This window comes from Pelophylax lessonae, assembly GCF_965119305.1.
Source record: "Pelophylax lessonae genome assembly, chromosome: 5".
Lineage (NCBI taxonomy): Eukaryota > Metazoa > Chordata > Amphibia > Anura > Ranidae > Pelophylax > Pelophylax lessonae.
Genome location: NC_138772.1, coordinates 192,757,894 through 192,772,464, shown reverse-complemented (window position 1 = coordinate 192,772,464; position 14,571 = coordinate 192,757,894). Strand labels below are relative to the sequence as shown.

The 14,571-nt window shown below is 39.8% G+C and overlaps 1 protein-coding gene across 4 annotated transcripts in view; it reads right to left on the bottom strand.

Moving 5' to 3' along the window:
* Positions 1–14,571, bottom strand: part of BBS9 (Bardet-Biedl syndrome 9) — a 629,867-nt gene that overhangs the window by 282,258 nt on the left and 333,038 nt on the right. For all 4 annotated transcript variants that reach the window (XM_082258749.1, XM_082258751.1, XM_082258748.1 and 1 more), the window contains 2 exons: positions 2,025–2,165; positions 550–645 (listed from right to left, as the gene is read on the bottom strand). In XM_082258749.1, coding sequence (XP_082114875.1) covers positions 550–645; positions 2,025–2,165 — 237 coding nt within the window. The remainder of the gene's footprint in view (positions 1–549; positions 646–2,024; positions 2,166–14,571) is intronic.

Genomic DNA, 14,571 nt, shown 5'->3' with positions numbered 1-14,571 from the left:
TGATAGCTTTTAAACTAACCCTGAGCACAATAAATCAGAAAAAAATATAAAATCACTGTATATTGTGAAAGATAAACATTTAAAGTGAAATTTAACACCAAAAATGAAAAATCACTGACGGGTAGGGTGTTAATGACAGAGACCCTACTGGTCTCTTCAGTCACAAATGCTTCCCCCTGCCTTTCAGCAGTAATTTACACTTAACCGCGGACACGCAGCTCTGCGTACATTTACAGGGCCCCCTCTGTGCTGTGATGATGAGACACGCGTGCACATACATGGGAGTGATGTCATCACAGCCCGGCCATTCAAGCAACTCAACAGACTGGACCCGGAAGGAAGGGAGCAACTATGGAGGGCATTATTTGACAGGTAAGTCTGCCATAATGTGCTAATATACAGTGCATACTACACATTATGGCAAAAAGCCCCCAGCGGCCCACTTATTTAAAATAAAAAAAGGGACATAGCATAGTCTGATTCCACTTTAAATAACTGGCTTTGTTTTCCACTATAGTTCTGCTTTAGTACACAAATCACTGCACTCACGTGATGTTTTAGAAGCAAGTAGTGTGACCTTCTGCCCAGCAAGCAACTGGAATCCTAAAACACTGATGTGGTCATCTTCTGTACGCTCTATAAAATCTGAAAATAAAGTAATCTGTGTGATTAAAAACCTTAACACAAAAACAGCAAATTCCAAGGAACAAATTAAGGCAATTGATGAATTCATGGTACACCACAATTGTGCTTTGCGAAAGCCAACTATACAGTATTTGTCTTAGTCTGTGTTCTATGTTGTGTTGTATGCAATTTGCAGTCAAATTTCCCAGAGCTCTTCATATGTAGTATAGGATGGTGTGCGGTCAAAATTCCAAGGCAGGTTTGAATTTGATTAGGGACTGTGAGAGACTTCCTAGGCCTCATGCACACTGAGTGTTTAGCACCAATGCATAAGGCTCCAGCACTTAGGTGTGCATGGACGGTACAAAGAACACTGTCCAGTTCCACTGCAAACAGCCTGTAAAACTCTTTGAGAGGCTGGAAGCTGCTGCGTTGGAAGCGGCTTAACAGTGCACCTAGCGGGACTTGTTTAGAGTGTATGCACCCTGGAACAAATGCTCAGAGCACAGACTGCTTGACTTCCAGGAAATCATCCCTGAGCGCATACTGCCCTAAATGTAAAGTGCTCTGTCCAGCCCCGCACAATAGCAGCACTGTTACCCTCTCAGCTACATACAGTATACAGCTTTGTGTACCAGATTTGAGGCAAAACCTTCCCATCACACACCTAGAACAAAAGAGAATCGGGGCTGAGCAGCGGATGAGGCGGAGAGGTGATCTGATGACATAATGATCTCTGCCTCAGCCAGTTAAGGCTTGTACACACTATAAGAAAATCGGGCAAACATTTTTGTCCAAAGAATTTTCGTACGATTTTCGTATAGTGTGTACAGAGCTTTTTACAGACGATTCAGAATTTTCATACAAAAATTCTCGAAGGGACAAACTCCAAATTTTTTCACGTACAGGAAAAAAACAAACAATTTTCGTTTAATGTGTATTGTTTTCATACGATTTTTGTACAAGAAGAATCAGAAAAGGAAGACTGCGCATGACCAGAAACAATAAACAACAAAAAAAAACCTTTGTTGTACGAGAATTTTTGTACGAATTTTCGTACGAAAATTCTTTCATCAATTCCGATTTGCTGTGAAACGAGGAAAATCAGACAATCGTTCCCTCGATTTTCTTTTACTGTGTACCCCCACTTTAGAGCGAACCAGTTTTTAAATTCTTTCTCTCACCTGCCTAATCTAGAACATACTTTATACATTTAGTGCCAAAAACCCAAATTGTCACATACACCAAAGCAACAAGAACCTTATTACTGTACTGTGAAAAATCACTGGCTTTTTTAATCTTTTCTTCATATACTTTTTTTTTTGGTTTCCTTATCATCCTCTGTATTATAATAAAGAAAGTGTTATAAAAAAAGAAAAAAAACTTGACTAAAAGCTCACCTGGAAACAGGTTGATGAGGTTGACGGGAGGTTTGTTGGTATCAATAGTCAGCTTATGGTTTGCTGTTTTAGATGGCTGGACCGGGGAACAAATTAATCGTAACGGAAGACGAAATTTACACTGTGCAATGCGGGGAACACCTGGTATGAGAAAAAAAAAACCACAGTATAATGGATTTACATGCACAGCTCTGATGGTTTACTGTATGACAAATAACTTATTTCCTAAAAAAACTAAAAATAGTATATATGCTGGCATTCATGCATAGTATATAATGTATGAATACCATTGTTTTGGCATTAATAATTGCAGACACAATCAACTTCTTTAATTGCAAAAATATTCTAGCTTGCTTATATTCAGTATGTAGTTAATCAGGTTCAATAGATTTTCATTGTTAAAAAACATTTGTAATCGGTTAAAAACTCACACATGAACACACAAGCACATACAGTACTACATTTGTCCCACAAATACACTACATACAGATGCACCTATGACCAGCATTGCAAGTCTTTGAGATCAAGCAATAGTAATACACATTTTTTTTCTGTTACTATTAAGATTTGTTCTCAAACAAGTCACAAAGATAATGCTAAAAACAGCTCAAATTAAATAATGTCATTGGTAAATTGTAAAGTTAATTCTTAATGATAAATGAAGTACAACAAAACATCAAAACACCACAATATATTATTTTTTAAATTAGTTTAGTGGAATTTTACTTTTTTTGCCATAAGTGGCGAATAGTGATTAATTCATCCAATGCACCTTATATATCTCAAGGACTCCATTAGCAAAAACCTATGCACCTGAACAGAAGCCAGAAAGTTATGGCTTTGTGGACTCTACCAAAAGTGAAATATGAAGATTTGATGAACTTATCTATTCAACAAGAGCAGTACAAGAATCTAAAGACTGAGACTGGCACTCTGAGTATTGGTATATTCATGGGTGTTAGGTTTTAAAGAGCGGACTATGCACCAATGTAAACATGCAGCAAAATATATGATCTGGAATCTACCTGTAATGGAGAAATCTAAAAAAAATGCAATATCCCAAATTCAACCAACACCAAAAAATATGCATGCACATAGCAAAAAATACCACGGGGCCCCATACAAAAAATAAATAAGTAAATACATACACCATAGGTAGTATAGCATAAGGAGGTGGGAGGTGGGACTTTAAATGAAACGCACGATGGGATGTGTCGTGCGTCTTCATCCCTAATTTATAAGATAAGGAGAAGAGGTCGGGACTTTGAGTGAGAGATATGACACAGCTTCCAGGGAAAAATAACACATTTTATTGATATATACATACAGATAAAAACCATAACATGGAATGTAGGATAGTAAACATATTGCATGGACAAGGTAAAAACTGGTAAGTAATCCCAATTCCAGTATTCAAGAAAACCCAAACATGGCAAGTCCTTGAGTAATGGAGTATATAAGATTACAACATCCATAATCCCTAATAATAAACAGTATAAAAGTATATTGATATAGTCACAACATCAAAAAACTTGACGCGTATCGTGGACTATCTGTGCCACTTCATCAGGAGTAGATGTCTGATCTATAAAAAATATATATATGTAAGGAGATGGCAGATGAGGATAAAAGAAGACTGGTAGGGAAAGGGGGAAAAAAGAGAGACAAAGCCCTCAGGTCCACAAAACTTACATATTAGTGAGATGGTTGCTGACACTGGGAAAAGAAACATGACCTGGAATGTCTCCCACGGGAGCTGAGGGAAGACAGGACGGGCAGACAAGGCAAGGCATGCCACACACATGGCAAAGAGGGCTGGGATGTGTAGAGTAGAAGGATTTGCCGGTGGTAGCAGAGCAAAAGATGTCTCTAAATATAAAAAATAATATATGTATATAAGTATATGTAAAATTAATATGCTCAGTAAATAGAGGTCTAAAAGTACTGCTACCATAATGGGGTTGTGCAAATTGAAAAAAAAGGGGTGGTGGGTGTGATACCCAGTGAGGAGTAGGAGATAAGGTACATAGGGTGAGGCCATATGTGTGGCGTGCCTTGCCTTGTCTGCCCATCCTGTGTTCCCTCAGCTCCCATGGGAAACATTCCAGGCCATGTTTCTTTTCCCAGTGTCAGCAACCATCTCACTACTATGTAAGTTTTGGGGACCTGAGGGCTTTGTCTCTCTTTTTTCCCCCTTTCCCTACCAGTCTTCATTTATCCTCATCTGCCATCTCCTTACATATATATATTTTTTTATAGATCAGACATCTACTCCTGATGAAGTGGCACAGATAGTCCACGATACGCGTCGAGTTTTATGATGTTGTGACTATATCAATATACTTTCATACTGTTTATTATTAAGGATTATGGATGTTGTAATCTTATATACTCCATTACTCCAGGACTTGCCATGTTTGGGTTTTTTTGAATACCGGAATTGGGATTACTTACCAGTTTTTACCTTGTCCATGCAATATGTTTACTATCCTACATTCCATGTTATGATTTTTATCTGTATGTATATGTCAATAAAATGGGTTATTTTTCCCTGGAAGCCGTGTCATGTCTCTCACTCAAAGTCCCGACCTCTTCTCCTTATCTCACCATAGGTAGTAGAAAAGAGTAAACTGTTGTGCCCAACAAGCATCTGGAGGGTTCTTAAAGATCATCAATTAAATAATACACCCACTAAAGAGTGTTCATATTGGTGTCAATATATTTTATAAAGATGATGAATGCAAACCATTAAGTATCTGTCTACCTATTTACTGGGAGGTACATTATAGTCACAACAATATTATCATTAAATTTTTAAAAAGATTTAAAAAAGGTATTCTAAAAGGCCGTACACACAGGCTGAATATCAGGTGGCATTGGCCGGTTTAATAGAAACCGTCGACAGCCGATCCGACAGAAGCCGACTTCTGTCAAAGGGGCATAACCAAAAAAGGTCTGCCGATTGGCATCCGATCAGCGCTCTCAGCATTGCATAGTTAGTACAGAGGCTCCTCCCGAGCTCGTCTGCTGGATTGAACGAAAAAAAAAAACAATAGTGCATACCAGGCTTTACCTCCAGTGGTACCTAAAGCCTGGTAGACACTGTTCGTTTGTTTTGTTTTTTTATTCAACCAGCAGGCTAAACTAAAAAAAAAAAACGAAGAGCTCAGGAAGAGCCACTGTACTAACTATGCAATGTTAGCACAATGATCTCCCCTGCTGAGTCACTGACACACCCCTTCCCCCTGCCAGAACACACTGGTCAATGCTCTTGGCTGAGAGTACTGATCGGATGCTGATCGGCAGACCTTTTTCGGTCATGCACCACAACATATCGGTCAGCGATCTCAGCCACTGGCTGATTGGAGGCCGATCGGCAGACCTTTTTCAGTCATGCCCCTTCGACAGAAGCCAGCTGGACAGCCAGCTTCTGTCGGACTGACTGCTGTACACATGGGCTGATGCCACCCGATCCAGATATCACTTTGCTGAAGCATCTTCATAAGAGATGTGGGATCCTCTGCATTCCCAGGATGTCACTAGAGGGACAGTGACATCACCCTCTTTTAAGGGCTGTACACACAGGCCGAATATCGGGCGGCATCGGCCAGTTCAATAGAAGTCGGCCAACATTCAGTCCATGTATGGCAACCAGTCTGATAGAAAGGCATGACCGAAAAAGGTCTGCCAATCAACATCCGATGAGAGCTCTCAGCCAATGACTGAGAGCTCTGACAGTTGTATTCTGGTGGAGGGGTGCATCCCCCTGCCAGAACACAATATTCAGCCTGTGTGTATGGCCCTTAAGAGAGGGTGATGTCATTGTCCCTCTACTGACATCCTGGGAATGCTGAGGACCCAACATCTGTTATGAAGATACTTCAGCAAAATGCAGGACAATCTTCTTTTGATATCTGGATCCTCAGGATGTAGCTATCAACAGGGCCAGTGTCACAAGTAAATGTTTTACTTTACTTTTGTTTTTCTTTCCTTTCTTCCCTTTTTTATCCTTTCTTGCATTTCAGAACTGCTGATCTTCTGCAGCTACTTTCTGTCTAAATGCATGCATTACAATTATGGTAGTCTCTACTGGAAGCCTGTGCAACAGGGTGACAATGCAGTAGCACTACTAAAACATAGGAACAAAAAAGCACTGTCACCCTATAACAAGAAGTGCAAAACAAAGACCTTCATGGCACAATCAGCTAGTATTATTTTATTAAACGCTGTAGATTTAACAAATATTGAAAACTACTTATAAAAAGGCTTCTATGAGAGGTTTAGTAACAGTCTTCTATGAGAGGTTTAGTAACAGTCTTTATCTACTGTACTTTAAGAATTGTTTGTATTGCTCTTAGCTTAGATCACTTACTATCTATAAATAGATTTTCCATTCATTTTAGTTTTTTACATACTAGGATTTTGAAAGCTTAGTATTTTTACCTGCTGATGTTGAATTGGGCATTCAAACATTTCAATAGCAATTTCTCAAATGTTTTTTTTTTTTAAATCTGTAATTGTGACAACTGGCAACAGATAATAACAGTTTATACCAAAGCCTACAAGCTAAATTATGTAGCTCAGTATAATTATTAGGTGTTAACTACTAGACGATCGCCCCCCGCAGAATTACTGCGGCAGGCAGCCCGCTACTTTGCAAACAGACGAAGCTCTATGTCGGTCGCGTGCAGGCAGCTAGGGGGGCGAGCGTGCGCCGCCAGAAGCGGGCTCCCGTTGGTCAGCAGGGAAGCTGGCACGTGTGTAAAGCGGCTCCGATTGCCACCTGACACTCTCAATCTCTCCCCGCTGAGAGAAAAGGATGGACGACTGATGTAAACACAGCCGTCCATCCTCTGCCTGCAATAATCACAGAGACTATGTGATCCTGCTATATAGGATCGCATGTCTCTGTTATCATTTGAAAAGCCCAACCCCCCTACAGTTAGAATCACTCCCCTAGGCTTACATTTAACCCGTTGATCACCAACAGTATTAACCCCTTCCCTGCCAGTGTCATTATTACAGCAACAGTGCATATTTTTAGCACTGATTACTGTAGTAATGTCACTTAGGGGTCCGATCTGTCGGCGTAATGTCGCAGTCCCACAGAAACCTGCAGATCGCCGCCATTACTAGTAAAAAAAAAAACAATAAAAATTACCTAAATCTTTCCCATAGTTAGTAGACACAATAACTTTTGCGTAAACCAATCAAAATACGCTTATTGCGAACAAATTGGCCTAAAACGTTAAAAAATTATGATTTTTAAAACATTTTTTGGGAATGTTATATAGCAGAATGTGAAAAATGTTGTTTTTTTTTTTTCAAAATTGTCGCTCTTTTTTTGTTTATAGCGCAAAAAATAAAAAACGCACAGGTGATCAAATACCACCAAAAGAAAGCTCAATTTGTGGGAAAAAAAGGACGTCAATTTTATTGGGTACAGAGTTGCACGACTGCGCAATTGTCCGTTAAATTCATGCAGTGCCGAATCGCAAAATAGGGCCTGGTCATTAAGCAGGAAAATCTTCCGGTCAAGAAGTGGTTAATGCTGTTCAAAATACTGTAAATAATTGTTTTGGCTGCAGGAAGAGACTGGTCTCCTATCGTATGTCTGTGTCTTTGGTATCAATCAATGGAAAAATGTTGTGCCACACTACATGTATAACTTTGTACCTAACTACTACTAAAGGCATCTGTAGCTAGAAGGAGCAATTTGCTCTAACATATGAAGCATAGTTTTGATCTGAGTCACATTTGCAAGCAGCATTTATTAGATGTCTTTTTCATGCCATCATTAGACATGTAATGCAGGTCACTAAAGGGCAGAGGTGAAATCTGTCTAACTCATAAATGCTTTGAAAGGGGGCAAATATTTCAGATGACTAATTTTTAACTTGGATGCACTTTTAATGCTTTTGTAATAGAAAGAAAAGAAAAAAACTAAAATCTATTAAATATATTTTACCTTGCAGCAATATACAGTATATCTACACAAAACTTTTACTTATAGAGCCTAGGTGCAGATTTGTGGTTTTCAATAGTTTAGGTAGAGCGTGCACATGTAAATACACACGTACATCAGAGAGTCAAAATTCTACAGGATAATCCATTGGCCATATTCATACAGTTGTGTTGCAACTGTGACCATGTGATGTGACAATGCAAATTATTAGTGTCACACCTATGCAACGCGCAAACACATAGTAAAATGCATTTTACCATACATTAGTGCAATGCACAGCACTCCTTGTGGTGAGTTGCACTGCCATTTCCTTACAATACCACCCCAATGCACAAGTGCAGAAGGTGGTAACATTACCACTTACCTACTAGACACTTTTACCCCCTTCCTGACCAGGTCGATATTCAGCTTTCAGCACTGTTGAACTTTGAATGACAATTGTGCGGTCATGCAACACCATACCCAAACAACATTTTTATCATTTTTTCACACAAATGGAGCTTTCTTTTGGTGGTATTTATTCACCACTGGGTTTTTACATTTTTTGCTAAATAAATGAAAAACGACCAAAAACGTTGAAAAAAATAAAATAAAATGTTTTCTTAGTTTGTTATAGAATTTTGGAAACCGGTAATATCTCTCCTTCATTGATGTGTGCTGATGATGCTGCACTGATGGGCATTAATGGGCACTGATGAGGCAGTACTGATGATGAGGCACTGGTGGGCACTAATAGGTTACACTAATAGGAGGCACTGATAGGTGGCACTGATGGGCAACACTGATGAGGAGGCACTGGTGGGCACTAATAGGTTACACTAATAGGAGGCACTGATAGGTGGCACTGATGGGCAACACTGATGAGGAGGCACTGGTGGGCACACATTGACAGCACTGGTGGGCACACATTGGCAGCACTGGTAGGCACTGTTTGGACTGTACTAATAATCAGGACACTGATAATCAGTGCCCTGATTATCTGTGTACATGTCTCTTTTATAGAAGCCAGTTATCGGCTCTCTTTTTCTCTCCTCATACATATCAGCATGAGGAAAGGAGTTCCGATAACCATCTTCTATTTATATCCGTAATCAGCTGTGATTGGACACAGCTGATTACGTGTTAAAGAGCCACTGATTGGCTCTTTACCCCGATCTTTGATCAGCAGCGTCCTCTGGACACTGATCACAGGCAGGCAGCAGGCATGATCATGGAAGGCTGTCATATGACGGCCTCTCAGAACTAGCTGTCTGTGCTGTAGCTGTCATTCGACTATAGCGCAGTCAGCAAGTGGTTAAAAAAAGTGGTCACTTTTAAATTAACGGGATGCCTTACCACAACAAATGTTAAGGCACAAAATACCGTATGTTAATATGCATGTAATAACCCACCACAAAAGAACTGAATAGTGTGTAATTTCTAAAGGAAAAGGCATTACTGAAGTCCAATTATGAAAATGACAGTTGCCTGGCAAAATTTCCAAACCTCCAGTATAAAAAGTAGAACTAAAGGCAAAGCTTTTTTTTAATTTTGGATAGAGTGGAGAGGAATTAGAATACTTGTCAGTTTTTTTTTTATAGCTTTCTGTGCCCGTGTTAGAGAGATTCAGCACCTCTATTTGTTACATTTACGGTTATCACCAGAAGTGAAAGTGAAATAAATTCCCAAATTTTGGGTTGTGCCCCGAACAGTAAAAGAGGGGAAATCTTCCAATTGGAACAGTAGTTCTGGTACTCATGGTGACAACAATGGATTCCTTCACTTTGGAGGGATTGCCTCTCACTTCCTGTCGTGGCTATGGGACAGAAAGAAAAAAAGGAAATTATGCCAATGGGACACAGATGGCAAAAAAAAAAAAACCTGACAGGGGTTAGAACCCTCCCTTCTTTGATCCAAAATGTAAAAATGTTGTGCCTTTAGTTCTATTTTATTTATCCCGAGCAAGTATGCAGATAAGGTCCTCTGACTTTTTTCTGCATATTCTGAAATTCTGACATTCTATTCAATGTTTCAGAAGACACTGAAACCTGCGGGTCAGCATAACAGAATTCATACAAGGTCATCAGCAATAGCAGCTCCAAGTTTTTACATTTATGCTTGCCACACACAGAACACTTTTTTTCAATTTGTTAGCAAACAAATGTGTGCTTTCTTGGGATTACAGTTTACACCAGGAGATTTGTACCAAATAATGCCACCCTTGCTGCTCCACTAAATAGCATAAGCAAAGGAAAAGTCACAGCTATGATTAAGTGGTCACCAGAAGCTGAAAAAAGCACAGCAGGTTCTAAAAGAAGCATTGTATGTTCGGACTGCTCAAGATTTCAAAAAGAAGTTCATTGTCGAAACAGATGCATCCAATATAGGTGTAGGAACGGTGATTTCACTAGTCTAGGATGGGGAAGAGAAAATAAGCAGTTGTTGAGAAACTATGTCTAGCCATTACCCAGGCACTGGAGTTTCTCCAATATTACGTTACAGTATGCCACATAATCACACCCCTCTAAACTGAATGAGAACAAAGAAAAAAACAGAAGGCCCACCAGATGGTTTATAGTCATATAGGACTACAAATTTATAGTGGAGTATGGGCCAGGTGTCCATATAGGATGTTCTTCAGCACTTCACAGAGAACCCTCCTTACCGTCATGCTGTTGGCGAGCCACTGGGCTGAAAAGGGAGGATATTGGCAGAATTTATATACTCTATATAAAGGTGGCTATTTACAAATAATATTGTAGCAAGGGTTAAGATTTGTAAAAAAAAGTGCGATGTCTACAGCAATCCCTTAGTGCCGGTTCACACTAGCGCGGCACAACTTTGGGGGCGACCTGTGAATTTGCGTGCACCGCGACTTCGGCATGACTTGCACGGACTTCATATAATGAATGTCAATGCAAGTTGCTCCGATGTCGCCCCGAAGTAGTACAGGAACTACTTTCTAAGTCGGAGTGACTTGAGTCGCTCCTATTAGAACGGTTCCCGTAGCACTGCATGGACCGCGACTTGTCAGGCTGACCAGTCGCCTGACAAGTCGCGGTAGTGTGAATGGGCACTTAGACTGCATATTTTATTCTCTGGAAAAACTAAACAAGGGGCTTATTCCCTGGTTCACACCTAAGTGCTCTGAAGCCATTTTCAAGAAGCTCTTTAAGGCTCGACCTTAGGATTCCAGTTGCATCCTATGGCACCATTCGCATCTGAGCCTCATGTCCCTTTAAGCTTAAAAAGTCCTTGAACGTCACTGAGGCAGATTCATGCATTTATGGTACCTATTGACTTCGATAGGAGAACATAATAAATGGCTAAATGGGCACTATTTTTTTGCGTATTTTCTTGCCTCCCTTTTAGTAACTAGCTTTCCATTGACAAAAACAAAAATGATCATGCCTGAAAAACACAGCAACATAAAGTTCCAAAAAAGCTTGAAGAAGCTTGAAGAGATTTTAAAGGATCCCCTTGTAAAACAACTCATTCAGTTTAAAATAGAAATGAAAAGCAAAACATTTTTGTATAGATATAAAAAAACATTATAAATACCTTTTTATAAGTGATCACATTCTCTCTGTTCTCAGTTGCATAGGAGCAGAGGAGTGGAGAAGCAGCAGCACACTGAGCTTTCCAGTGAATGGCTGTGCGATGGGGGCGTGTCAGGACAAGTCTAATCATTGGAGGAGAGCAGGAGAAGCCTCCAGCATAGCTAGAGAACTGACCATGTTGTGCTCTCCTGTTTAGTGTGGTCAGTTTTTTTTATTAGGAAAGTAGACGGACTGGCAGGAACACCAGGAATTTTACACAAAGGAAGCAAAGAGAACAGGAGACTTTCTCATACAAGTACATTGTACAGAAGGCACATAATACGAATATAAAATGTTGGGTTAACAAATGCTTTATGTGTGAACCTAGCATCGACAACTACCTTAGCTCCATTTTTTTGCAGAAATTCTGCTCTTCTTCCGATGCTAAACACAACTTTGTCAAATTGTTTTTAAAGCAATCATAAAGCACTTTGGGGTGGAAAATGAGGAAAGATACCGTATATGTTTTGCACAAATAAAAAAAAGTTACCTCAATGCTGATCTCCTATTCCCAGCTGGCTCCTGGCTACTGTACAGATCTTAGTTTCTTACAGGCTGGATACATTAAGGCATTTTTTTTTTTTTTTTTTTTTTAATTTCAATAAATGTTTATTGAGAAAACAAGATTACAAAAAAGAGTAATTCATTTGAGATCAACAGTGTAATAATAAACAATGAATCTGAAAAATCGGTAACATTCAAAAGACATTTGTCCCTTAGTGCAAGAACTGAGTGGGATACCATGTTAGTACATAGCTCAGTATACCCAACCAATATCAATGTAAAAGCAAGCATTCAATCTCCACCAAGGTGAGGCCCACCCGCGCACCCCTAACGGGAACCAGCTGTGCGCAGGGAGGGGATCACCCAGGCCGGAGGCCGAAGCAAAGATGAGGTTAGATAGGGCCCATATGGCTTCCCACCACCCAACGAAGCTGACAAGCATATCTATACCCACGCATTTTTTTTTTTTTTTTTAGCTCGCCCTTCAGCCAGTTGCAGCTACAGTACAGATTGATTACTCTCCCCTTCCTCTACCCTCATCCATTCACAAAAAAACCTGTATTCATTTTCACAGAATACAAGGCGTTCTGTGAATGGACAAGGTTAGATCCTGTTGTTTACCTTCCCCTTTTTGTTGGACTAAGGAAGAGCAAGAAAAGAGTGAAACACAATATCCCAGCATTACCCTATAGCCAAAACTTTCAGTCAAAGTGCTAGAAGCAGAGCTCTGCCTGTTGCATCCAGGCTACAGGAAACTAAGGTTTACAGGACCAGGAGCCAGCTAGAAATAGGATAATCAGCAATTAAAGGTAAAATTATTTCCCTTGTACCTATGGCAAAAACAGTTTCTTTCCTGAGGTTCCACTTTAAACCCTGACATCCTCTTCTAATTGACCGAAAATAGTCTGTATTGCCTGAATTAAACATTCTTGGGGTACTGACCAGGTAAGGTAAAAATGCCGACCTATTGGTTCTCTCTGTATTCTTTCATCATAATACCAAATGATGGCCATACACACTTCAATTTTATCATCCGATCAATGTGCGATTTGATCAAAACAATCAAGTTGGCAAATAACTGAATTGCCAAAACTTCATTTCCCAATCGATTTAGATAGGATTCAATCAAAATGAGTCTATGACCAGGAACATGATTGTTTGAATTGATCAACAGCACCATGATACTTTGATTATGAATACAATCATATTTTGATAGATCAGATTATAAGATTACGTGGCGGAAAAAGATGTGATTAATAACTTACGACTGAAAGTTATAAAATAGAAATCGATCATTTAGTGAGGTGTGTATGGCCACCATAAGGAATAAGTTAACTGAATATAGAAACAGACACATGAAAAGCACTACACTTTTTTACAACATCATTTTGAATGTTCTGTGCCCTGTGTATGCATGGTGGAACAGTAAAATGTCATAAAAAGAAACCTATAATTGTCACATTTTAAAACAAAAAAATCAAGTAGATCTAAAGACAAAACATTTTTTTTTATTGTGGATAGGGTAATGGATGGATAAAACCACTGAAATGCTTTGCTATATCTCAGTACAGTAGAGAGATTTATTTTCATTTCTTGTCCAATAGACTTAAAGTGGAAGACAAGTTAAAGTGGTAGTAAAGTAATTTTTTTAGGTTGTACGGTAAGCCAATAATAAGGTTTACCTGTAGGCACAGTGAATTTCTCCTAAACTTGCAGTGTTTAGGAGATATTCACACTGCATGCAGCCGGTGACGTCATCTGCGCATGTGCTCTAAAGGGCCGGCACAGACAGCCGAAGCCCGCGAACCCGGAAGGAAGACCAGGTGGATTATGGGGGGAATATGGAAGCTCTGTCAGCAGTGACAGTGCCCCGCTGGAGGGCTTGGTTCTAAATTAATTATTTTTATAATGTGCTGGTATGCAATGCATGCTAGCACATTATGCCTTTGCCTTGCGTGTTTTGTTTTTTTTTAATGCTGCGGTTTACTACTGCCTTAAAACCTAACTAAGCTTAAATCTACTTCCGATAGATTCTAAGCCTATTCTATCAAGTCTGTGAAAGATGCCTTATACTTACCTATTCTGACATTGTTCCAGTCCGGTAACATGATCACTCAAGGACCAGCATTAGTGCAGAGGAGGGGTCAACGACAATGGCTGCTGAGCCTGTAAGGTGATATCACCCATAGAATTACTATGGGGCATCCATTGTCAGCTGCCCCCTCTACACTGAATCCGGCGCTAGGACCAGATCATGTGACCGGACCAGAGCAATTTCAGAATAGGTAAGTATAGCCATCTTTCCTTTTACAGGGTAGATATAAGAGGCTTACTTTTTAATGAGGACCTACCCACCCCCCCCCCCCCCCCGCCATTCCACACCGCAACAAAATGGCAGTAATATATAATACATTGCATAAAAACAAGTACACTTACCTATTTCCATACTGCCTTTCCTTCTTGTGGATCCCTTTTCAGGCTCTCTCTGCAGCTGGTGTCC